Source organism: Salvelinus sp. IW2-2015, unplaced genomic scaffold, assembly GCF_002910315.2.
Source record: "Salvelinus sp. IW2-2015 unplaced genomic scaffold, ASM291031v2 Un_scaffold649, whole genome shotgun sequence".
NCBI lineage: Eukaryota > Metazoa > Chordata > Actinopteri > Salmoniformes > Salmonidae > Salvelinus > Salvelinus sp. IW2-2015.
Genome location: NW_019942589.1, coordinates 471961 through 497182, shown reverse-complemented (window position 1 = coordinate 497182; position 25222 = coordinate 471961). Strand labels below are relative to the sequence as shown.

Genomic DNA, 25222 nt, shown 5'->3' with positions numbered 1-25222 from the left:
CTCGCTCAGTGCTTTCTGTGGTGGGGCAGCCAGCGTAAAATATGGAGTGTAGGGGTTGGTAATGTTCTCTAGTTGCGACGTGATTGGCTCAGTGTTCTGTCACTGATAGGGACACTACGTCACCGCAAAATATACGGGGAGTGCTCAAGCCCCTTGGGTGCTACCATAGAGTTACATTAAAAGTGCCCATCCATGGCAGCTCAAGGTCATAAGCCACAGATAAAAATCACGTTATATTTACCGTAGCTTTGATTGGACTGATCATGTCAACATAAAAGTTTAAAAATCTTAACTAGCAAGCTASCAGTCATCATGAATCAAGTCGACAATCTACTGGAAAATCCATTTAAATCCTTGTTATAGGAAGAGAAATGATAGATAAAACCTATCGGTGCTCATTGGTCATAAACATTACACAACAAGTTGGAAATCGCAAATTCAACAATGAGTGGTTTAGGAGGACTCGGTGGCTAACTGCAAGCATTGCAAAGCAATCACTAGCCTGCTATTCAGTGGAGTGGGTGTGTGGTCCAAATCTGGGTTTAAGGGTCTCTTCCAAGCTTAAAAGGATAAACATTCAACATTGGCCATGCTGTCAATCCAGCAGGACTTCTGCCGCACTCAAAACTCAGAAATCTCAGACTTCAGTGAGTTCAAGACAACTGGGACCTCTAGGGGAAAAAAGAGCTCCGACTGGGAAAATACGTTTTGAACGGTAACCCAACTCGGAATTTCAAGCCGGGAACTCTGGCCTCTTTCTAGAGCTCCAACCTGAAGAGCACCGACGTCATGATTCGACCTTGTCGTCGCCCCCCCCCACCCGAGTTCCCAGTTGTCTTGAAAGCACCATAAATCCAGAGAATGCCAGACTTTGATGACAAAATTTGCCCACGAAGAACCGCCACACCATCTTCCTGTTCAAGTGAGCACAGCACACAAGGTGAGTACAAAAATGTCTTGTATGCTGCATAAATTATGTATTATGCCAGGSAGATATGAATACTGCAGCTAAGAAAGTAATACTAAGTGTGTTGTGATCTGTTAGTAGCCCATGTGCCTCACCCTAATAAGTTGGTCCCTTTTCCGCTCATAATTTAGCCTACTGGTCCGACGTGGTGGTGCACATGTAGCCTGTTTTAGAGAAATGTCATCATAGAATATTTTAAGAGCTTTCATCGTATGCTTATATGCCTCCTTTTGTAATCATACGGTTCTTAATTGGTGTACAGGGAGAAAACTAACGGCCCATGTTCTGAATTCMGTCTCTGTACATTTCAAAAGTGCTGAACAAAGATATTTTGACTACATCCATCCTAGCTCATTGTTTGCAATCCGTAATTGAAATTACGGATTGCCTCTTATCCGCTCGTCGTCCCCTTATGCCATAGTTTGTACATCTCAATTGTCAGTAGAAACCACATTTGTTTAAGTAAGTCGGCCATATCAGCTATGTTTTTTTAAAGGCAGTAAATGAGGCTGAATGAACTGTTTCGCTGCCAGACAAGGCTCTGCTGATAGCCAGGTGTAGCAGTGGTAAGGTTTTGGGACTGCTGTTGYGACAGCTTTATTTATTTATTTAGGCCAGTTTGCGGGCACCGTTTGTCACCGTTATAGTGCAATMTATGTATTGTTTAGGGGCTTTGCTGTCATGCATAACAAAGATTCCGACCAAGATTTACATGCTAAAATCACCACTGATCAAGATTATGGGTAAAATGTAATAACTGACAACAAAAGTGGTGGGAATGTTGTTCCCATGTAATCTAATTTCTACATTTAATAGCAATATAGCATTTAAAACAGACAAAAAATATATAAACGTAACATGTAAAGTGTTGGTCCCATGTTTCATGAGCTGAAATAAAAGATCCCAGAAATGTTCCATATGCACAAAAAGCTTCTCTCAAGTTGTGCAAAAATGTGTTTACATCCCTGTTAGTGAGCATTTCTCCTTCGTCAAGATAATCCATCCACCTGACAGGTGTGGCATATCAAGAAGCTGATTAAGCCTTGGGCCTTGTGCTGAGGACAAAAGGCCACAAAACAAAATACAGTTTTGAGGGAGTGTGCAATTGGCATGCTGACTGCAGGAATGTCCACCAGAGCTGTTGCCAGAGAATTTAATGTTAATTTCTCTACCATAAGCCGCATCCGATGTTGTTTTAGAGAATTTGGCAGTATGTCCAACAGGACTCACAACCGCAGACCACATGTAATTTAGCATGTGCATTTTTCCCCACCAATCAATCAGTTAAGGGTTGCATTATAATACTTCATACAAATTTGCCATGATGGAAAATGCTAATGTGTGGCACTTTCTTACCACCAAATTGTTTTACCATTAACCCTAGTCTTTATAATACCCACATTCCTAACTAAATGAAAAAACACCCTAACCTTAACCCTCACCCAGAACCCGAAACCTAAACTTAGCTCAAACTTAGCTCACAACATTAAAGTCAACATTGTCCTTTCTAGCACGACCATCTGGTTCCTATCCATGGGTACCTGGACTTTTTGGAAGATGAGCTTGTCCCACAAGCTGTCCTTCCTGACCACGCCATTCATCATCTCCGCATGCTTCCTCCTGGAGGCAAAAACCAGCAGCCACCTCTTCAGTGGCGTGTTGGCCTGTCCAAAGATCTATGAAGGAGAGAGAAAATAATATCTTATTTGTCCATCTTGCAAAGGACATTTGTCTTTTGCCCTGCTCCCAACCTTGTGCCTCCAACAAGGGCAAGACTGGAGTGGATGGGTAGCTACAATCTGTAAAGCAGCAGCCCGTTGGTTGACAGTTCAGTTTGCTCTTTTATTGCCCAGCCCAGGATTTGAACCAGCGACTGTTCGGCTACTGGTCCGCCTGTCTGACCTCTAGGCTACATACCGCCCCTTCTCCAAAGAGAGTATTCAACAACATATCAAACCCCAAAGCAATCTAGGCCACTGAGCTATTTGAGACCTTTGTGGATGAATTCAGTCCAACACGCCTTTAAATTGTTTATGAAGCATCTTGGTTTACAAACCTTTGCCCACACCCACCCATGCTTTAAATAAGGGTTCGATACACATGTACAACTGTTCTAAGAAATTTTGTATTCGTCTTTTGTGCATGTCCAATTCAAATAAATTGAGCTACTGGTACTAAGTGATATGGTCATATTATTGTTGAAAACATCCCTCAGGGTCTACAGTATATCTGACCTTGTCAAACATGCGGTTGAGCAGGCGGGGGACCACAGGGAAGACTGTGGGCTGCAGGGTCTTCAGGTCGTCCATCAGGAGCCGGATGTCCCCCTGAAAGTAGCCAATCCGGGCACCGTGCACCAGGATCACTCCCTGGAGAACGGAGGAGGTGTGAGAAGGAGGCAGACGAAAAGGAAGAGTGTCCGTTAACTGCCAAGTACACGTGTCAAATATGTTCAATATATTTTTGGTGATTTTGCTTAGAGTTCACACTTGTGACTATTCCATTGGTTCCATGGTACCGGGAAAACTAAATCAAGCTAAGCCCAAGTATGACATTTTGTGTATTAAACAGGGGCAATTTGTAATTGCTACATCCATTTTTGGACTTTTAAATMAATGGTACAAACACGAAGAATATAATGCCTGATGCGCTTAGTCCAACTATCATACCCCATCAGAACCCAAAATACAAGCTTGTTTTACTCTGTAAATAAAGAAAATGTACTATATAGCCACAAAACAAGGTTAAAACGATAATGTTGATATCATGGAAGATCAATCCTTGCATCCATAGCKGTCTATGAATTTGAGAATGATTTAATTTCTACAGCCCCATCCCTCAGCTTTTTACAGAACCAGGGGTGGGGAGACCGCTTTGTTATTGTTTATACTGCTGATTGCCGCTTTAAGGTCAAATATACAATATGTTTATATCCTGAAGCACACCCTAAAATTATTTTGTATGTTTTTTTCTTTCTTACAAAAGTTGTGCACTGGGCCTTCACTAGTCCTGTATTAGCAGACCGATACAACACCGATACAAGCAACACAAAAAAAAATCTGTCTCCCCTGTCGAAAAAAAACTGCCTTCGTATTAACAAGGGTGAAATGAAACGAGGGGTTCCTGCTTCTCCTCATTCTATCAGTTTCAGTACGTACCTCCACCACCCTCTCAAACATGTGTGCTAGAGGTAGGTAGGACATGTGAATGTCGTGGAGGTTCAGCATGCAGTGCACCTGCGGAAGACACACGCACGTCAGGCATTGCATTACCTCAAAAACCTTCTCAAACATGTGGGCCATTGGTAGGACGGAGATGAGCACATCTTAGTGCTGGGCTTGAGTATGCTCTGAGTAGACACTGGGCGGAAAAATACATGGAATGGAAAAAAGGAAGAGGGAACGGATAGGACAGACAGACAGGAAAGTCAACACGAAGATTGAGGAACAAAAAGCAAGAAAAATAAATAACTGGCTTGATTTTAAAGGGCATTTAGCAGGGAGGCGGTAAGGCTTGGAAAATAGCAGCTTTATACAGTGTGGAATACAACAGTACATATTAAAATGACACTAAGCATAATATATATTTTTTTACTTAACTAGGCAAGTCAGTTAAAAACAAATTCTTATTTACAATGACGGCCTGGGAACAGTTCAGGGGCAGAACGACAGATTTTTACCTTGTGAGCTCGGGGATTCGATCTAGCAACCTTTCGATTACTGGCCCAATGCTCTAACCACTAGGCTACCTGCCGCCCCATAATAAGTCCCCATTTTGTTTTACTTGCCCGTCTAAGGCAGAGGCAAATATTAAGATTAAAAAAAAGCTGTTTTTAAGCCAGGTTTGTTATTGCAAATAAGAAATTGTTTTCCATTGTTCCCAGGTTGAATAAATTCTACTTACTGTTATAAGAAAACACCTCTGATGTGTTAGCAACCTCTTTTGTGATGCTATCATAACACATAGGCTGCATTTACACAGGCAGCCCAATTTTGATATTTGTGTGTATAATGTATAATATGTGTTCTGATTGGTCAAAAGACCATGTTAGCAAAATATCAGAATTGGGCAGCCATAGACAATACTCGAGTACAAAACTTGATTTGTTTTTTTTATACGTGTCAGCTGCTTGTTATTGCATTTACACACCGTGCCAAGATTCTCGTGTTAGTTCTCCAACTAAGAAGATRGCAGACTAAGGAGTTTCGGTTTGAAGGACTAACTTTGGGGGTCTCTCGGTTCTTAAACAAGTATCCCAATGCCCCAAACAAGGCTTTTTATGAGAACAAAAACAGTATGCAATCTGCTTTCTGTGAGAATATGCAGAGTGGCTAAATTTCAAATAGGTTGTCATGCAAATCACATGTCATGATGCCTATATTTCTTTTGATATTCACAATTCACTTACATTTCCTGTGATACGCCATTCAGGGAACAAATTAATCAAAAGGGTGGTTAGTTTACCTCTGTTATCTTGATGAACGCAGCGCAATTGGCGATAACATTGCCATGTGTAAGCATTCCACCCTTTGGGTTTCCTGGGAGTGAAAGAAAACAAGTGACCGTTTATTAAATCTTGATGGTTAGATGCGTCACGTTTCCAGTACGCAATATCACTAATAAAAGAGTCAGTAATTAACGTGTGTGGGAGTCTCCATTCATGGAAACACACAATGGATTAGTACTGTTTTTCATCAACTGGATCATTTGTCACATGCGCCGAATTAAAACAGGTTTAGACCTTACCGTGAAATGTTTACTTACAAGCCCTTAACCAACAATGCAGTTCAATAAATAGAATTAAGAAAATATTTACTAAATAAACTAAAGTAAGAAATAAAATAAAAAGTACCACAATAATGAGGCTATATACAGGGGGTACCGGTACCGAGTCAATGTGCTGGGGTACAGGTTAGTCGAGGTCATTTGTACATAGGTAGGGGTAAAGTGACTATGCATAGATAATAAACAGCGAGTAGCAGCAGTGTAAAAACAAAAGGGGCTTTATAAAATACATTTGATTGTTTTAATGTGGGATATCTAAATTGTGAAATACAGAGTAATGACATGAAAGCAGAATTAATGCACACCACAAACACACCTGTGGTTCCACTAGTGAAGCAGATGAGTGCCAGGTCCTCTGGTGTTGGGGGCTATAGCAGACCACAGAGATTTAAGAGCATCTAGTAGCACGTTACTTTAACAGTACAGACATATCAGATACTCATACAAATAATATAGTAAAGACAGAATAATAACCTATTACTTACTTGTTTCTTTGGGATTCATAAAAAAAAAAAATCACCACTGTTTGAATGAATCGCAATATGGATTTGTACAGTCCTACTTACCAATGGCTGCTGGTGGTGGGCCTTGCCAACAGCCTGAGGGTGACAAAGAAACCATGACACAATTCAGTTTCATTTTCCCCGCATTGAATCATTAGCTCACTACCATAAGAAAACATAGCTGGGAAAAGCATAATCAAATAAAACTAGAGAACATAGATCAAAATGAGCCCTCTGCTCGAACACGCTGGTTTTCTCAATGAGCCTCTGGATAAGAGCCTTTGCTAAAACGCATCTACTGTAAACATAGAAGTACATGACATTTTAGAGCTTACCTCCACATCCTTCAAGCTAAGGATCTCGATGCCGCTCTGCTGTCCGCGGGCCACAAGCTCCTCGTCGAAGGCCTCCATGAGCACGATGGTCTTCAACGTGTGCTCCTTGCCGCTCACGCAGTCCAGGATGAGCCGCACTTTGTCCACCAAGTCACAGATCACCGTAGAGATAGCGGCTGAAAACATGGGATGGCACTGGGTTAGTCTTTTTTTTATGGTCAACTGTTATTTTTGAATGTTCTGTGACGGTCGTAATGGTCCTGTCTTTTGTCCTGAGAAATGTACTTAGTTACACATAAATGTAATGTTTTTGTAGAATGCCTACAACAGTGACAACCATGACTTGTCATCTAAATGACAGTTAATGCAGATTACATTTATTTTACGTTTTCTGCGTTGTGAGATTTCAGTGCTTTATATACTTATGTTCAAATGATTGCCATAATCTAGGGGGCTTTTCCTGTTCTAGCAATTCTATTTCTATGGAAAAGTCTAGGGGTTGATTTTGGATATCAGTCCGCACTAGTGTGACCTTGTTCCAAATGGCGTTTGTGGTTGCCCTGTGACATACCTTGCTCGATGATGTATTCAATGGCCTCGAGGCCTAGCGTGTCATACAGTGGTACACACACCAGGGAGTATGTGTAACAGGCCAGCTCTGAAATGGTCCACTGTAGGAGAGGACATGGATATCATCAGTACAGGGGTGAAATTTTCCCGCCGGGTCCAAAATCATTCTTTTTAAAAGTATATACTATGTACAATCCATACTATTTATTATCGACTGTTTAGTAAATATGTATCCAGTAAGCAACAAATATCAACATACTTATATACTGAGGTGTCACCTTATCAGACTATAAGCTGTTGTCAAACACACCTGGGTCTGAAAAGACAATGCTCTTTCTCAATAGTGTGGAGCAAATTCATACTAGATGAGAAGCCAAAATATGACATCCTGGAAATTCTCTTCCTCAATAGAGTGGAACAAATTCATACTAGATCCTAGTCAAAAAGCTTAGTACATTTTTGAAATATTACATAAACTTTATTTTTAGTATACACAAGTACAGGTACACGCAGCCAGTGAATACGCAAAAGGGGATGTGTGCACAAGTGAAAGCAAGAGTGTGTGTAAGAAAGAGGGCGAGAAAGAAGAATTGTTGCTGCTCATTCRTCTTACCTCTGGCCTGTTCTGGGAAAAGATGCCGATATGCTTGTCTCCAGTCTGGGAGTGCCCTCTGTGGAGAAGAGCTGAGCCAATGCACTCGGCTTTGTCTGCCACCTTCACAAAACAAATAGCAAAGATGCTCAGCTTTTTCCCCATTTGAACAACCATACCGGTTTGAGGGAATTCACTGATATGAATTTCAAAAAGGTAAAAAAATATCAATATAAAAATTGGCACATCGCTCATTTGTTAATGGCGTATATATCCAATTCAGTTAATTGTTAAAAACTGACTGACTGAAGAACAAACTAATTAACAAAATAAGCTGTAAAATGTCTAAAGTCTGTTGCTCAGAGAAACCAACTGGAACTACTTTTTCCATCTAACCAAAAATTGGTAGTATAGCTCACCTCTCGGTATGACAGCCACTGGTAAGGCTGGTTGGGTTTTCTTGATCCTAGACAGGGCCCATCATCTGGAAAGTAAAAGACAGTGCCCTGGTGATAAACTCACTGCGGTTCTCTACATGCTTTCTAATGGAAAACCATGATCCTTATACAATATTCTTCTCACAACTTAATATAAAAGTGTTTTTAGATGTGTGTATTGCTAAAAATTACTCCAGTGTTGGCCCTCAAAACATAAGCATTTTGCTGCACCTGCGATAACGTGCAAATCTGTGTACGCGACCAATACACATTGATTTGATGATGAACCACAAGTCAGTTACAACCAGCCCGGGGTTAAAATACTATTTGAAATCATTTCAAATACATTGTCTGTGCTTGATTGAGCTTGCCATGGTGCAATGGAACATCAATTTTGTGCATGATACAAGTAATTTTTCCAACAATTGTTTAAAGACAGATTATTTCACTGCATCACAATTCCAGTGGGTCAGAAGTTTACATACACTAAGTTGACTGTGCCTTTAAACAGCTCGGAAAATTCCAGAAAATTATGTCATGGCTTTAGAAGCTTCTGATAAGCTAATTGACATCATTTGAGTCAATTGGAGGTGTACCTGTGGATGTATTTCAAGGCCTACCTTCAAACCCAGCGCCTCTTTGCTTGACATCATGAGAAATCAAAAAACAATCAGCCAGGAACTCAGAAAAAAAATTGTAGACCTCCACAAGTCTGTTTCATCCTTGGGAGCAATTTAAGCYCCTGAAGGTACCACGTTCATCTGTACTAACAAGTATGAAAGTATAAACACCATGTGACCACGCAGCCATCATACCGCTCAGGAAGGAGACGCATTCTGTCTCCTAGAGATGAATGTGCTTTGGTGTGAAAAGTGCAAATCAAACCCAGAACAGCAGCAAAGGACCTTGGGAAGATGCTGGAGGAAACCGGTACAAAAGTATCTATATCCACAGTAAGACGAGTCCTATATCGACATAACCTGAAAGGCCGCTCAGCAAGGAGGAAGCCACTACTCCAAAACCGCCATAAAAGCCAGACTACGGTTTGCAACTGCACATGGGGACAAAGATCGTACATTTTGGAGAAATGTCCTCTGGTCTGATGAAACAAAAATAGAACTGTTTGGCCATAATGAACATCGTTATGTCGTTATGGTTTGGAGGAAAAAGGGGGAGGCTTGCAAGCTGAAGAACACCATCCCAACCGTGAAGCACAGGGGTGGCAGCATCAGGTTGTGGGGGTGCTTTGTGCGCGAGGGACTGGTGCATCACTAGATGGCATCATGAGAAAGGACAATTATGTGGCTATATTTGAAACAACATCAAGACAATCAGGAAGTTAAAGCTTGGTCACAAATGGGTTTTCCAAATGGACAATGACCCCAAGCATACTTCCAAAGTTGTGGCAAAATGGCTTAAGGACAACAAAGTCAAGGTATTGGAGTGGCCATCACAAAGCCCTGACCTCAATCCCATAGAAACATTTTGGGCAGAACTGTAAAAGCATGTGCGAGCAAGGAGGCCTACAAACCTGACTCAGTTACACTAGCTCTGTCAGGAGGAAATGGGCCAAAATTCACCCAACTTATTGCAGGAAGCTTGTGGAAGGCTCCCTGAAACATTTGACCCAAGTTTAAATTGTTTAAGGCAATGCTACCAAATACTAATTGAGGGTATGTAAACTTCTGACCCACTGGGAATGTGATGAAAGAAATAAAAGCTGAAATAATTCTCTATTCTGACTTTTCACATTGTTAAAATAAAGTGGTGATCCTAACTGACCTAAGACAGGGAATTTTTACTAGGATTAAACGTCAGGAATTGTGAAACAGTTTAAATGTATTTGACTTAGAAGTTTACGTACACCTGACTTCAACTGTATATCTCCCTCTCTCAACTGTATATTTTTCAAATTAACTATCAAAATATTGATTTACTAATACAGTTGCTTACTTTTAAAGATTATTTATTGTCTGTTTCTGCATGCCTGTTGTCCTTTGTGTCTATAACTCAACTAAATAAAGTTATTTAAAAAAAAGAAACCCCCAAAAACATTGTGTTTGTTTGTGGAAGAGTACTCACTGGACACCCGCATGCCTCGGCGGAATACCTCGTACATGGTCCGTGCGTCACTGTAGTAGTGCGTCATGTGCTCGTCGTTGTTATTCAGAATGGACCGCCTGACGTAACCGTCACCCTGTGAGGAGAGCGAGTCATTGTTAAGAAGTTGGGTTTTAAGAATGTTTTGAAATGCAAATTGCATTTCGCATCGAACAGTATGTGCCACTGAAATAACTGATCAACTTAGAACTGGGGTGGACAGGACAGTCTTACCCTGTGAGGGCTGGTGTGTGTGCAGACTTCTGTTCTAGCCAAGCAGCAACACAACTAATTCAAATAATCTTCAAWTAAGAATTTGGTTATGATTAAGCTTGGCTGGAACAAAGGCATGCATCCACATCGGTCCTTGCAGGGGGAAGATTTATTGCCCATCACTCAATCAGAGCAGTTTTAATCAATCTTGGTCCTGGGGCCCACAGGGTGTGCAGGCTTTTGTTCCAACAGTATGAACACACCCGATTCAATTAATCAAGGMCTCGATCCATTGAAATGAAAATGTTACTGCTGGGCAGGAACAAAATGCTTGCTCACTGTGTGTATCCCAAGGACCATGGTAAAAAAAGAACTGAAAGAATCGGTTAGTCTGAACAAAGGCAACAACTGTTTTTACCACGCTTCTTAACTTCCTGCATTCAAACCAACCATGAACATGTGTCGCAAGTCTTAGCTAAAATAGAGAGTAACTATGTTTGTCATGCTCTCTGTGTAACCCTTGTGTTAAAATATTGCAAGTGGCATAGCAGCTACACTCAGGAATCACTTTTAGGTAACTTGCTGAAATGCCGAACATCCAAAAGGCACTCCCCAGATCTTATTTTGGCCACAATGGAGACAATTCAGGCTGACTTGACACAGACACACACTTGATTATCGTGGTTGTGTGCCATATTTATAATGGCAGTTCGGTCACGTGACCTTTCTTATGGATACCTAAAAAGTATTCTATGGAGCAAGAGAATCAGCACAGATTTCAGGTTATTTACTTGGCTGCAGAATGGTTTAGTGCAAAACAATGGGTAAGGTAAGACCCATGTTAGCATTCTCCAAATAGCATGGGTTCACATTTTATTAGTCATATGTATGGAAAACACATGTTATACGTCACCAAACGAAACACTTGAAAGTTACTTRGACATGGAACAATAATAAAAGATATGAATAGAAAGTAAATGGCATAAAGTATAATACAGGAAGGCAAAATTTATAGTCCAATATTTACATGTGTATTGGAGAAGGATGGGGTAAGTATATAAATTGAGCATGCTTGAGCGTTCTGCTCCAGCCATTACCACAAGCCCGTCCTCCCCAATTAACTGTGCCCTAGACACTGAGCCAAGGCCAGTTTTGTATTTGGTTAAGGTCTGAATTGTTGTGTAACAACCTAGATCTGTTCCTACAGGGAACTTCTACCCAGAGTGAGGCTGATAAAATTATCTTCCACACAGAGTAAAAAAACAAGGCTACCATAGACAACGGAGTACCATAGAGCTCYCACATAGTGCGACAACGTAACCTAGCCCACTAAGCCAGGCTAACCAATGACAGAGGACTGTTGGACTACAGACACAGCTAAGAAAACTGCACTACCCAGGTCTACAGCCCTGTTAGGTCACTCACTCAACTCCTTAAATGCAATAGACAGAAACAAAAATCAGGCAACCCTGTACTTTAAAAACATACATTGGTATGTGTCTTRATGGGGTATTTTGTGTAGATTGTTGAGGAWTTAYAAATGTATTGAATACATTTTAGAATAATGCTGTAATGAAACAAAATGTGGAAAAGGGCAAGGGGTCTGAATATTTTACAAAGGCACTGTATATACACACACAAAAGTATGTGGACACCCCTTCAAATGAGTGGAGTCACACCCGTTGCTGACAGGTGTATATATTTAAAAAAAATAAGAATCGAGCACACAGCCATGTAATATCCATAGCCAAACATTGGCAGTAGAATGGTTTTACTTTAGAGCTCAGTGACTTATTTTAGGCATAGGTCGACAACATCCGGTGAAAATTGGAGGGCGTGCAATTCAAATAATTGTAATATTAAAACATACAAGTATCTTATATCATTTAAAAGCTTAAATTCTTGTTAATCTAACTGCGTTGTCCGATTTACAGTAGGCTTTACAGCGAAAGCATACCCTGCGATTGTCTGAGGACGGCGCCCCACATCAACATATTTTTCAACCAGCACAGGCTTCATAAAAATAATTAAATTTAAATAAATAAATAAAAAAATCACAAGTAGCGATTAAATAAATCGCTTACTTTTGAAAATCTTCCTGTTTGCAATCCCAAGGGTCGCAGCTACAACATGAATGCTCYTTTTGTTAGATCAAATCTTTCTTTATATCCCAAAAAGTATGTTTAGTTGGCGCCATCAATTTCAGTAATCCACTCGTTCAACATGCAGACAAAGGAGTCCAAAAAGCTACCGCTAAACTTTGTTCAAACAAGTCGAGCTCCATTTTTATTTAATCCTCAGGTATCCTAAAATGTAAATAAACTATAATATTTCATACGAAAAGTAGTATGTTCAATAGAAAAGTAAAATTAGTAAGCGCGCGTCCTCTTCCTCGCACGCCAACAGACGGGTATTGTACCGGGAGGCTATGTACAAAAACTCAAATTCTTGCTAGTTTTGAAGAAACAAGCCTGAAACCTTTCAAAGACTTGACATCTAGTGGAAGCCATAGGAATGGCAATCTGGGAGCTGGAATTGCATAGGACCCATAGCTTCCCATTATAAGAGCCTGGGAGCTAAAAATAAATCTGGTTGGTTTTTCTTTGGAATTTCATTTGCCATATCAATTGTGTTAGTCTCAGACATTATTTTAACATTTATTAACATCAAAGTGTGTTCTGTCCAATGCTACCAATTATATGCATATCCTGGCTTCTGGGCCTGAGTAACAGGCAGTTTACTTTGGGCACGTCAGTCAGGCGGAAATTCAGGAAAATAGACCCTAGCTCTAAGAAGTTACTTCACTAGGGTAGGGAGCAGCATTCAGAATTGGATGAAAAGCGTGCCCAAATTAAACTGCCTGCTACTCATGCCAATAAGCTAGGATATGCATATAATTAGTAGATTTGAATAGAAAACTCTAAAGTTTCCAAAACTGTTAAAATAATGTCTAAGTATAACAGAGCTGATATGGCAGGAAAAACCAGAGGAAAATCCAACCAGGAAGTACTATTATTTTGAAAGGCTGTTTTTCCATTGAAAGCCTATCCACCATACAAAGTCTTAGGACCCAGGTCACGAGCTGTGTCTTCCTCTACATGTGGCCAGTCTTTAGGCATTGTTTCAGGCTTTTACTCTGAAAAATTTGGGAGATAKAGCACTTTCAAATCACTGGCCAGTGGAAATTTCCAGCCATGAGTCCTCCGCCTGATTGGGAACGCACCCTTGTTTCTCTTTTTCTATTGGACGAAGCTTTTGTCCGGTTGAAATATTATTGATTATTTATAACAAAAACAACCGGAGGATTGATTTTAAACATCGTTTGGCATGTTGACTAACTTTTATTTTACTTAAAATAAAAAAATCTGGCCTTGAGCATTCTGATTACTGGACAAAACGCGAACTTAAGAGGTTTTTGGTCATAAGAGAGACATTATCGAACAAAACAAACATTTGTTGTCTAACATGGAGACCTGGGAGTGCCACCAGATGAAGATCAAAGGTAAGTGATTAATTTTAATGCTATTTCTGACACCTCTCCTTGGTAGTAAAATGGCAGTATGTTTGTGGCTAGGCGCAGACCTAACATAATCGCAAAGTGTGCTTTCGCCGTAAAGCCTTTCTGAAATAGCGGTTGCATTAAGGAGAAGTTTCTTTATTCGTATGTTTAACACTTGTATCGTTTATCAATGTTTATGATGAGTATTTCTGTATTTGATGTGGCTCTCTGCACTTTCACCTTATGTTTGAGACAATGCATTTCTGAACATAACGCGCCAATGTAAACTAAGATTTTTGGATATAAATATGAACTTTATCGAACAAAAGATACATGTATTGTGTAACATGAAGTCCTATGAGTGCCATCTGATGAAGATTAAAGGTTAGTGATTCATTTGATCTCTATTTCTGCTCTTTGCGACTCCTCTCTTTGGCTGGAAAAATGGCTGTATGGTTCTGTGACTAGGTGATGACCTAACATAAATCGCAAAGTGTGCTTTCGCAGTAAAGCCTTTTTGAAATCGGACACTGTGGTTGGATTTACAAGTGRATCTTTAAAATGGTGCATAATACTTATATATATATGTTTGAGGAATTTTAATTATGGGATTTCTGTTATTTTGAATTTGGCGCCCTGCAATTTCATTGGCAATTTCATTGGCACCATCATAGGGTGCCACCATTCAATGTTACATTTCTGCCATGCTAGAGCTGCCCCGGTCAACTGTAAGTGCTGTTATTGTGAAGTGGAAATGTCTAGGAGCAACAACAGTTCAGCCGCGGAATGTGATCCGAGTGCTGAAGCGCGTAAAAATAGTCTGTCCTCAGTTGCGATACTCACTACCAAGTTTCAAACTGCCTCGAAGCAACGCCAGCACAAGAACTGTTCGTTAGGAGCTTCATGAAATGGGTTTCCATGGGCGAGCAGCCGCACACAAGCCTAAGATCACCATGTGCAATGCCAAACGTCGGCTGGAGTGGTGTAAAGCTCACCGCCATTGGACTCTGGAGCAGTGTAAACACGTTCTCTGGAGTGATGAATCACCCTTCACCATCTGTCAGTCTGACAGACTGATCTGGGTTTGGCGGATGCCAGGAGAACGCTACTTGCTCCAATGCAAACTGTAAAGTTTGGTGGAGGAGGAATAACCATGTTTTTCATGGTTCAGTGAAGGGAAATCTTAACGTTACAGCATACAATGACATTTTAGATGATTCTGTGCTTCCAACTTTGTGGTAACAGTTTGGAGAAGACCCTTTCCCGTTTCAGCATGACAATGCCTCCATGTACAAAGCGAGGTCCATCCACAAATTGTGTGTCAGGATCGGTGTGGAAGAGCTTAAAATGGCCTGCACAGAGCCTTGACCTCAACCCCATCAAACACCTTTGGGATGAATAGGAATACCGACTGTGTGCCAGGCCTAATTGRCCAACATCAGTGCCCGACCTCACTAATGCTTGTGGCTGAATGGAAGCAAGTCACTGCAGCAATGTTCTAAGATCTAGTGGAAAGCCTTACCAGAAAAACAGACTAAGGGGAACCAACTCCATATTAATGCCTAAGATTTTGGAATGAGATGTTCAACAAGGTGGTGTCCACATACTTTTGGTCATGTAGCGCAATTCAAATCAATATTCTCAAAAACAGTCCTGCAGCATTAGGTAGCCTAGTGGTTAGAGCATTGGGCCAGTAACCGAAAGGTTGCTCGATCGAATCCCCGAGCTAACATGGTAAAAATCTGTCATTCTTCCCCTGAACAAGGTCGTTAACCCACTGTTCCTAGGACGTCATTGTAAATAAGAATTTGTTCTTAACCGACTTGCCTAGTTAAATAAACAATTATTTGTTTTGCGTAATGAGGGTGGGGGAACTGTACAGTGTGTACATCAACTTGAATCCAAACTCCTTCCCTCTATTGATACTAACTCCTCATTCCCGATAATTTCCCTCCAGGGACCAGAAATTGGCCCATGTACTCTAATATACCAGCTTCCCCCTTCGGGCCTGTCATGCCAAATAATGTCCCCTGGCCAAATAGTGTCCCCCTCTACGTCACAATGGGATTCGATGAGTTCAAACTTCTGTTGCTAGGGCTGTTGCTAGAAATTGCAACATTCTGACTGGATTACGTAATGAACCAAAGTGCCCGTTGCTATGCTGGTTGCTTGGTTACCTCGTAGCGGTCACGAAGGAAGGAGGTTCTACTTCTATTTCACCTCAGAAGCGCTCGATCAGTCCTCGCAAAATTATTACATGAGCTGTTTTTAAATAGATTTTATATTGACATTGCTAGTTACTTATTTACCTCAGCTAAATAGCTAAACATCTGTCTGGCTAAGTTAGCTTGCTAGTTGTTATTGTAGCTGCTTTCTGTTCGTATGTATAGTAGCTTGCACTTTAATGTCATTTCTTTCATCTTTCCAACTAACGTTAGGCGAAGTACTATGAAGGCACCACTGATCGAGAAGAGGCGCAAAATTCGTAGCGGGGCAGAGAATTTCACAATTCAGGGTAACGTTAAGCAGTTCATTTAGATTACAGTTACTGTTAAGATAAATCCTTTCAGTTAAGTACAACCATTTTTCATCTAGCTAACATTAGTTGGTCATCTACATGTTGCTACCTAACTTTATAGGTCTGTCACATTGAGGTAACGTAATTAATTAATCAAATGGACAGGTGTAAACAATTATGGTAACTCCAACTGCCCTTAATAGGTGTCACTAGGTGAAAGAGACCCATAAAGAAAGAGAGCAAGAAAGAGGTGAGGAGTGAGAGCGAGAGCAACAAAGCAGTGCAAATTTACTTAGAAATTAGTATTTCAACWKCTCTTGTCTTCAAAAACTTGGTAGGCAATCACATGTACCTATGGGGGAAGGATGGRCAGCCACACAGGAGGGCGATTTTCACTAAGGACAAGGAGGCTGTGCTGACAGATGCATGCTGGACATTTAATATGAAATATATTTGTTATCAATCAAGATGAGACTGAACATCAACAAGGCACAGGATAAGCAGAGCGAAAGACTTGGTTTGGAAGAAGGACGAAAGGAAGGAGAGACCTGGGAAACCACACTGCTCTTTAGCTCCAAGCTGGGGTCATCATCCGTTAAAGTAAATATTTAAAATTCTCAGATAACTATTTGAATTTGCACACAAAATAACCWAAACTAGCTTCAGGTTTTCCTAACACTGACATTTTTCTCTTCATAAGGGTTACCTCGGTGGAAGCCAAAAACCTTCTCCAGTTGGAGCTGTTGGACGGTCGACCACAAAGCCCTGACGCCCTACATTTCGGTGAAGCCCGTGAGACAAAGTACGTTAAGCTTTGGTTGACATTTAAGCAAAATTGGTGGTTATGCTGAGCTCATAAAAATGTTCCTCCTAAAGTCATTTGGAGAGAAATTTAAGACAGTCAACTGTCCGAGCCACCCAGGAAGTATCCCATCCACCAGAGCCAGTGAGTTCGGATGAGTCTGATTCTCTGTGCTCTGAGTCGGAAGGGGACCAGCTTGAGGTAGGCTATACCTCAAGTACATATCTCCCCTTCATAACACTGCACTAATCCATCAAATGTTCTTACAGGTGGCTTGCGTCAGACTGGAGGAACAGGGGCAGGTAAGTCCAGTCATTGGATTAGAAGACATTAGTGAGGTTCTCATCACTAGTGTCCAAAAGGGACAGTTAAGGCCAGCTGCTCTCTGTGGCCGGATGCAGGACCTMCGGGGGGYGGGGGGGGGGTCATTCTTCCGTCACACCCCTGGTTAGACAATTTTACAATTGATCATGCTCAAGCTCTTTTGCAGGTGCAGCATCCAGAATTAGGAGGCCTCCTCACAGTGAGCGGCATCGCCATGCTGTCAGCAGTACCAACACTGGCTCAGGGGTTTGTCCAGGTAGTCAATCTCAAGGCTAACCACTGGGTCACAGTAAGTAACCGTCGCTGCCAGGTAGGTATGTGGTGGTGTATGACACCAGTGGTCATGACACCACCCCAGAGTTTCTCACAACTCACCTCTCCCTTATCTTTTCCAGGGACCTCTGTGACTGGAGTGGCTGACAGTCCGGCAGTAGAAAGGGGGCACAGATTGTGGGCTGTTTGCCATTGTAAACACTTACTCTCTGCAGAGATGAGGAACGCTCCATGGCACGATACCATCAGAAATCCATGAGAAAACATTCTCTTGTTTTCAGGCTGGGCACCTGGCACCAGTTCCCAGTCCCGATTCCATTCCCCGTCCAGGAAATGCGGTTTTCATGTGTGGTTGTCAGTGTGAGTGAATTTGTCTGTTCATCGTCCGTCATCTGTTTTGTCTGATATTTCCCCCACACTTGTTTTCACTGCTTGGCCAGCTCTCCACCTCAAGACGGTAGGTATTTTACTACATTGCATCTTGTATGTTATTGTAAATAACCTTAATAACATGTATTGTATAAAGATGTGTTTTATTGCAGARATTGGCTGTGAAGTTGGTAAGTATATAGCATATGWATTTGTCTTGTATTCTAAGTAACGTTTACAAGCATGTAAATATTTGTATATTTTTCCATTTGTTTGCTGATAAATATTTGAAACTTGCTCAAATTGGCTGTAAATGTACACATTTGCATATGAAAATGTATTCATTGCAAGAAATTCTCAATTGACAGTTCAATTGCCCAATTACTTACTGGTCCTTAATTAACCCCTTCTCCCTAACCATTCATCTTTTGTGTCCAATTCCAAATCAACATTTTAGGCCAGGGTTGGTATGGAATTGGACATTGGTTTCTAGTTAGTGTTTGCATATCTGGAGGTTCTAGATTTGTGTATGTATTATGGCATAAGTCTCCCAGAGTCCATTACACAGCAGGGCTGAGTAATCACCATATTGCTTCATTTATCCAAGCCCCATCAGGTCAATCACTACAAAGAGTGGGGGTTAAAGGCCTCAATTATAAACAAAATCCTTCTCGGCCTGTACCTTGACGTGGTCAGAGGGCTTCCAACTAAACCAGGCCCACGTTATTGAACCCATGACTGAGATTGGCTTCCTGTCGAGGGCGAGTGACAGGAAGAACTAGCCGCAGCACCTGATCAAGCAATCTCGATTCTGCCCCATTTCTCATCCTTTAACTCTCTCTCCCTGCAGACGAAATTCTACATCTGGTGACTCCTGATTGTTGGGCAATCTTCCCATCCCCATCATCTCAAGCTACTGTTATTGTCATGTTATCTGCTAATGAAGTTTGATAGCCGTATCATACAGGGCACATATTGTGAAATACACTGATGAACTAAAAAACCACTAGCACTGCAAACACTCAGAACAAAGAGAGCAGGAGTGCTCCCTTCCAAGACTGCATGTTGAGAACAAGTGACAGGCAGAACCTCCCAACCACACAGCACCCACCTCTTTATTCCACACACCAGAATGAAGTATTTCAGTCTGATTGCCATGTGTACAAAAAAAATCTAAAAATAAATTAGACACCAAAAAACGATCGACGTTTGTATTAAAATCAGGTTGCCATGTTGGTTTTCACAGCTGTTTCATAGTGTTCATTATTGTAAGGTGTCCTTTGATGGTATTTATGGAAGTTAGCAGACTTTGTGATCTGTAAGATTAAAGTTACTTACGTGTCAAGCAGATTACACGTTTTGCCATTTCTGAAATGTGGCAACGTTTAAGACATGGATTTCATGTYGTAATGTTAAGGTACCAAAAAGTAGTTAGAATTTTCCCCCCATTATATTAGCTAAAAAAAACTGATTAAACAGCAGAATTGTCGTGGAAATCAGACTTGTTTGCATAGCGATGAAGAAAAGAATGTCATTTAGGCTTGAATGAGATCCAAAATTCTAAAATCATTAGGTCGTCACGCTGTTGATATAGCAACGGACACTAATAGTTTGTTGAATCCCATTGTGACAGAGGGACACTATTTGGCATGACAGGCCCCCACTATTAACCAAATTGGGATCATTCTATGCAAAAATATTTGCACATGGCCAGTCAGTTTCTGCAGCCGTGAACCTCAGAGCAAAAATATACCCTACTACACAGCCATGTGCTCTGTGAAGTTGGTCACAGCTGCACTAGACAACACAGCAAGCCTGCTTTTCATTGCAGAAAGTGTTTTCCTCCCCGCCTGCCCTAGCTCAGTCCCCCTTTGAGGATCTGAAATGACTGAATAAAGCTAGCATAGGCTAGTCTACCTGGGGTGGCTGAGGTTAGAGAAACTGGTCACCTTCCACCTCACAGTGAATGGGTGAGAGTGAAGGGGGGAAAGAGAAGAGGCAAGATCTGCTTTTCAGATCTAAAAGGATCGCTTTCACCAGTCAAGTTGTAGCTGGGTGAAGTGGAGTGAGAAGGGGTGGCTAATACTCTAGAATGGAACACAGCCTAGACTGTTGCCATGGTGATGAAGGGGCCCATACTAACAAGCCCAGTCACATCCTTGTGGTCTCTCTGGTTCGGCACTCTGGGTGAAGTTTCCTCAAGGTACAGATCTAGGATCAGCTTCCTCCACCCAATCCTAACCTTAAACATTTGTACAGAAAATGCTAAACTGGCCCAAGATCAGCATCTAGACTAGGGTAACTAAATCATTAGGGTTTGTGTAGTGTGTGTGTGTTCAAAGCCACTGCTACTTCTTCTCAAACAAGCAGAAAATACAGACTTTTTACATTTTCCAACTTTTTTAAACAGGCAATTTCAAAACTTTACTTAACACCTGAGAAAAACAGGCAGTAGATGCTAGAAGCGAAGACGGCCTCCAACCCTGTATTTTCCATTAGTCATGAATCATGATATGAGTATCTGTCTGCATAATGACTTTGTACTGTACGTTGAATAGAAGACTGGCTGAAAGGACAAAGACACTAGTGTTTTTCATTACACCGTGCACACACGCAACGCAGTTCTATTACACATTTTCATTGTCTTCAGCACACACGGAAAAATAAGAGATGAGGACTGGAGGAATGCAGTGCTGGCACAGCGAAGAACTTCTCGTGTTTACATAGGCCAGAACACCAAATGACAGGAACAGCTTTCTCAAGTTCTCCCACTGCCAGCACCGGGGTGTGTGCGCTCACACACACTAATCTCACTTCTAAAACAAGATAAACACAGGGACTTACTTGGTATCCAATCAAATCAGGGGAGTCCATTAAAATGCTTCAATCTGTACTGGTGCACACAGACATTCAGTGACTCACTCAAAAATGTAAATAGTCAGACTACATGCTCAGACAAGCACACTTGTTGTCTGGCCTCCTACTCCGTTACTGAGATGGAATATTTTGAAAGTTGAAATGGAAAAACCTGGTCCAACACTTCAAAGTTTTGTTAACAAAATTAACCTGTATATTAACCTGTGCAGACAGAGACAACAGGACTAAAAACACATGGGACACATTGTCCAAAGTACCCATGTTAACTGTCAACTTTTGAACCTCCTTAAACCAAGTTAACATTAGAACACTGGCTTCCAGTTGAAGCTCGCATCCGCTACAAGACCATGGTGCTTGCCTACGGAGCTGTGAGGGGAACGGCACCTCCGTACCTTCAGGCTCTGATCAGGCCCTACACCCAAACAAGGGCACTGCGTTCATCCACCTCTGGCCTGCTCGCCTCCCTACCTCTGAGGAAGTACAGTTCCCGCTCAGCCCAGTCAAAACTGTTCGCTGCTCTGGCACCCCAATGGTGGAACAAACTCCCCCACGACGCCAGGTCAGCGGAATCAATCACCACCTTCCGGAGACACCTGAAACACCACCTCTTTAAGGAATACCTAGGATAGGATAAAGTAATCCTGCTAACCCCCCCCCCCCCCCCCCCTTAGAGTTAGATGCACTATTGTATAGTGGTTGTTCCACTGGACATCATAAGGTGAATGCACCAACTTGTAAGTCGCTCTGGATAAGAGCGTCTGCTAAATGACTTAAATGTAAAACACTCTTCAGAAAAGTACAAGAATAACTTACTGTGCACAAGTACAATGCCATACAGTAAATGAAGACTGATGCATCTATAGACAGTTCTTGTAACGTGTAGCATTTTTTTGTTGACAAATCCATAGCCGTTATTTCCTCATCACTTCCTCCTATGCAGTTACACAAGTTGTCTTAGAAACTAAGGAAACCTATGCTCTTTGGACTTGTGCTGGAACATTAAAGGTGCAATCAGGGATTTGAACATAAATAAAAGTAAAGTAACGAAAGCATTCCCTTACCGTCATGGCCACTGACTGCATGTTGAGGTCGCAGGGCGGCTTGAGGGCCTTGGGCCGTGTGGCGTACCAGTAGGTGGTGAGGGCAGCAAGGGCGCCCACGCCCATCAGGATGTTGGCGGGCAGGCTGTGCATGTACTGGCACACATCCTCCAGCTCTGGGATCCGCAGCTGTCTCAGGAGCTCCTGGGCCTGCATCTCGTCTCTTGTCTAGAGAGGAGAATAAAAAAAAAAGACATTGTGTAACACTTACATATCTGTAGTCTTTGGGCGTGAGAGAGAAAAAGTTACGTTTCCATACCAGACACCACCCATCCATCTCCCCTAGCTACCCCCACAATATATAAAAGACATGAAAGAACTGCATAGGGGAAAGCAATAATCGCCACAGGAACCGGGCACTAGTCATCCTTTCTCCCACCCTGCACACTGAGGACTGAGCACATTTGGGGTGACATGTTTGACTGCAAGGAGCTTTGGTTGAGGGCGGAGCTACACTATTATTACCAACATGGGTACAAACTATCTTAACCCCTTGGTTCTGCAAACATTAAAGTAGTAGGCACTAGTGAAAATGGTTGGTCCTATTACTGTCAAACAGCTTCCTTTTTTTGGTCCACACTCACCTACAATAACTAGACGTCTGAAAGCGACAGTAATGGTAGGCTTCCTTCAACTCATACAATCTTAGACCAGTGCAGCTGACGGAAATGACAGAGGAAATCACTTCAGAGCACAGAGCACTGAGACAGAGAGCCACACACTTCAAGAGAAATGTAAACAAGACGGGAGAGAAAGGTTTTAGTGCAACACCTCACCAAACCAAGGAAGGAAAATATAGCTTCCTTGTATTATTTCCCCATCACCATACACTTGACTTGCAAACATAAAATGCCTTAAGGGAGGCAATCTGACACTCAAAACATTCAACAAACCAATCCTGAACACAGGTTTCCATGACAATATCAGCACACCTCGTTTTAGTGGGGAAGTAAGACATGGTGACATTTCCTGTTTGAAGTGTTTTGATAGTGAGCCCACTGGAATCCCCTCTTCCCTGCACACCCTGTATAAACACTTCCTTGAAGTCAGCATTGATCTCATAATACAGCARGGTTTAATTGATCCAAGCAAAGAGGGTGGGATTGATATTCCAGGGCATGAGGCAACATGTGACAACTGTGTAAGGGGGTGTGGATATTTTCTACAGCATGGATCACCAACAAGAACCATCCGCGGGCCGATTGTTTCTTGAGCGGCTGGTCGGGGACCGGAGCATAAAAACAAATAATTTGTAGACTGCAAATTGACCACAAGAAGCCCAAACAGATAATTTACTAAAACATTTCAAACCTTGCTTACATTTGTATGCAATCTCMATTGTGCGTGGGAATACTTGGGAACAGATTCCAAAATTAAAATAGATTCTGGTTTTGTTAAGTCTTGAGAAAAAAATGAAAATGCTAAAAAAGATAAATKATTTTTATAACAGTATTACCTTAAGGAAGTATTTTATAGTACAAGCTTCTGAGGCTCTAGTCACTCAGTCGCCACATGGAGACCGTCACAGGTCACGGTCACGGTCACCTCAACATGTTCTCTCAATGTCAACATCTCTTCTGTCAATACAATATTCAGCCAAACTGAATGTTGCATTACTTGTTTATACATCACCTTTTAGCATTAAAACCGTCAAGGGTCTTTAAAACTAAAGACTACACTTCTAGTCTCATTTTAGTTCAATTGTGACAGAATATTTTTTGATGAGCCTGTTGTTCTTAAAAAGCACTTTGTAGGACAGAGGTGTGTTACCATTGGTAACTGCACTACAGTCTCAAAGGGCCTTCATCCTGTCCTCCCATAGCAAATGGCACAATTACAGAAATCAGTGTGAGAGATAGAGAAACAGGAAAGAGTGAATAGGTCGCCCTATGCTCTTTGTCCCCAGACTGCCTGCCACTTGATGACTGAGAATGGTTATTTCAACAGGCAGATGGCTCAATTTTGACTTCCAACAACAGTGGCAGTCACATTTAGCCTAAGAAATTTTTCATTTTCTTCATTTGTTTACATTTCTGTGAGTCAAAAATAGTGGGAGGAATAATTTCTAATTAAACTTTCATCTAATACTTCACCTGGTTATATGAATGAGTCAAAAAGCAATGCATCACTTGAAATAATCTTTATTTCAAGTCAATTTAAGGTCCAAGTCAAATGACAAAGATGCGTAAGGGAGAAGATTGTTTGTCCTGAGGTTAAGCCGAGGGCTCGTAAAATTATTAAACACTTCAGTACACAAATTTCCACCCTTGGTACAAAAACCTGTTCAGCCTCTTGGCTGCTGCCCATAGGCCTTACATTTGACTTATCACATACTTCTGTTATTATCCCTCAAGCAATATGTCCCAAGAGGCTTTGTTCTAACTTGATCCCTGCGGTCGATATCAGACCAGTAAAACTCTACACTTGGAAGATAACTTCACGATCAGCAAATAGCTGATAAACACTGAATAACTAAATGTGTGATGATGCATAAGGTTTAACAGAATTTGATAATGATAAACAAGGATGAAAGTGGCCCATATAGAATGACTAAAATCAATATTGTGTGTAAAGCCTGTGCCATTGACCAAAATTCTGTTCTAACGAATCATTTTACATTAACTTGGCAAATTAGATGACTACACTTGCTCAATTCCAAGCATGAATACAATTACTAAAACTCCAGTTCTTTGAAGCTGTAATACTAGGAACTAGGTGGCTAATGCAGAGGTGACAAAAACCCTGTGATATTCACATTATGCGACAATCATTGAAAAATAGCCACAAAAAGAAAAAAGTAACTGCTTTGTATCAGTATAGCATATAGTAGAGGTACCTTTACCTTGTATCCCTTAAGTAGTAGCAGTTGCTCCCAGAGGGGACTGAGCTACAGTAGACCTCTAAGTTCTCACAACTATGAATAGTAGGGCGACGCCCCTTTTCAAACAGGGGGGGGGG

General features: G+C 41.4%; 1 protein-coding gene across 4 annotated transcripts in view; it reads right to left on the bottom strand.

Moving 5' to 3' along the window:
• Window positions 1-25222, bottom strand: part of LOC112068695 (long-chain-fatty-acid--CoA ligase 1) — a 51215-nt gene that overhangs the window by 9501 nt on the left and 16492 nt on the right. For 2 of the 4 annotated variants that reach the window (XM_024135893.2, XM_024135894.2), the window contains exons 2-13: window positions 22226-22432; window positions 10272-10386; window positions 8172-8236; window positions 7774-7875; window positions 7162-7261; window positions 6591-6766; window positions 6319-6351; window positions 6069-6120; window positions 5432-5505; window positions 4126-4203; window positions 3202-3336; window positions 2509-2643 (exon numbers count right to left, since the gene is read on the bottom strand). In XM_024135893.2, coding sequence (XP_023991661.1) covers window positions 2509-2643; window positions 3202-3336; window positions 4126-4203; window positions 5432-5505; window positions 6069-6120; window positions 6319-6351; window positions 6591-6766; window positions 7162-7261; window positions 7774-7875; window positions 8172-8236; window positions 10272-10386; window positions 22226-22420 — 1260 coding nt within the window. In that variant the 5' untranslated portion in view covers window positions 22421-22432. Of the gene's footprint in view, window positions 1-2508; window positions 2644-3201; window positions 3337-4125; window positions 4204-5431; window positions 5506-6068; window positions 6121-6318; window positions 6352-6590; window positions 6767-7161; window positions 7262-7773; window positions 7876-8171; window positions 8237-10271; window positions 10387-22225; window positions 22433-22523; window positions 22606-25106; window positions 25127-25222 lie in introns of those variants that run through there. The other 2 variants (XM_070438279.1, XM_070438278.1) reach the window with 2 other exon arrangements.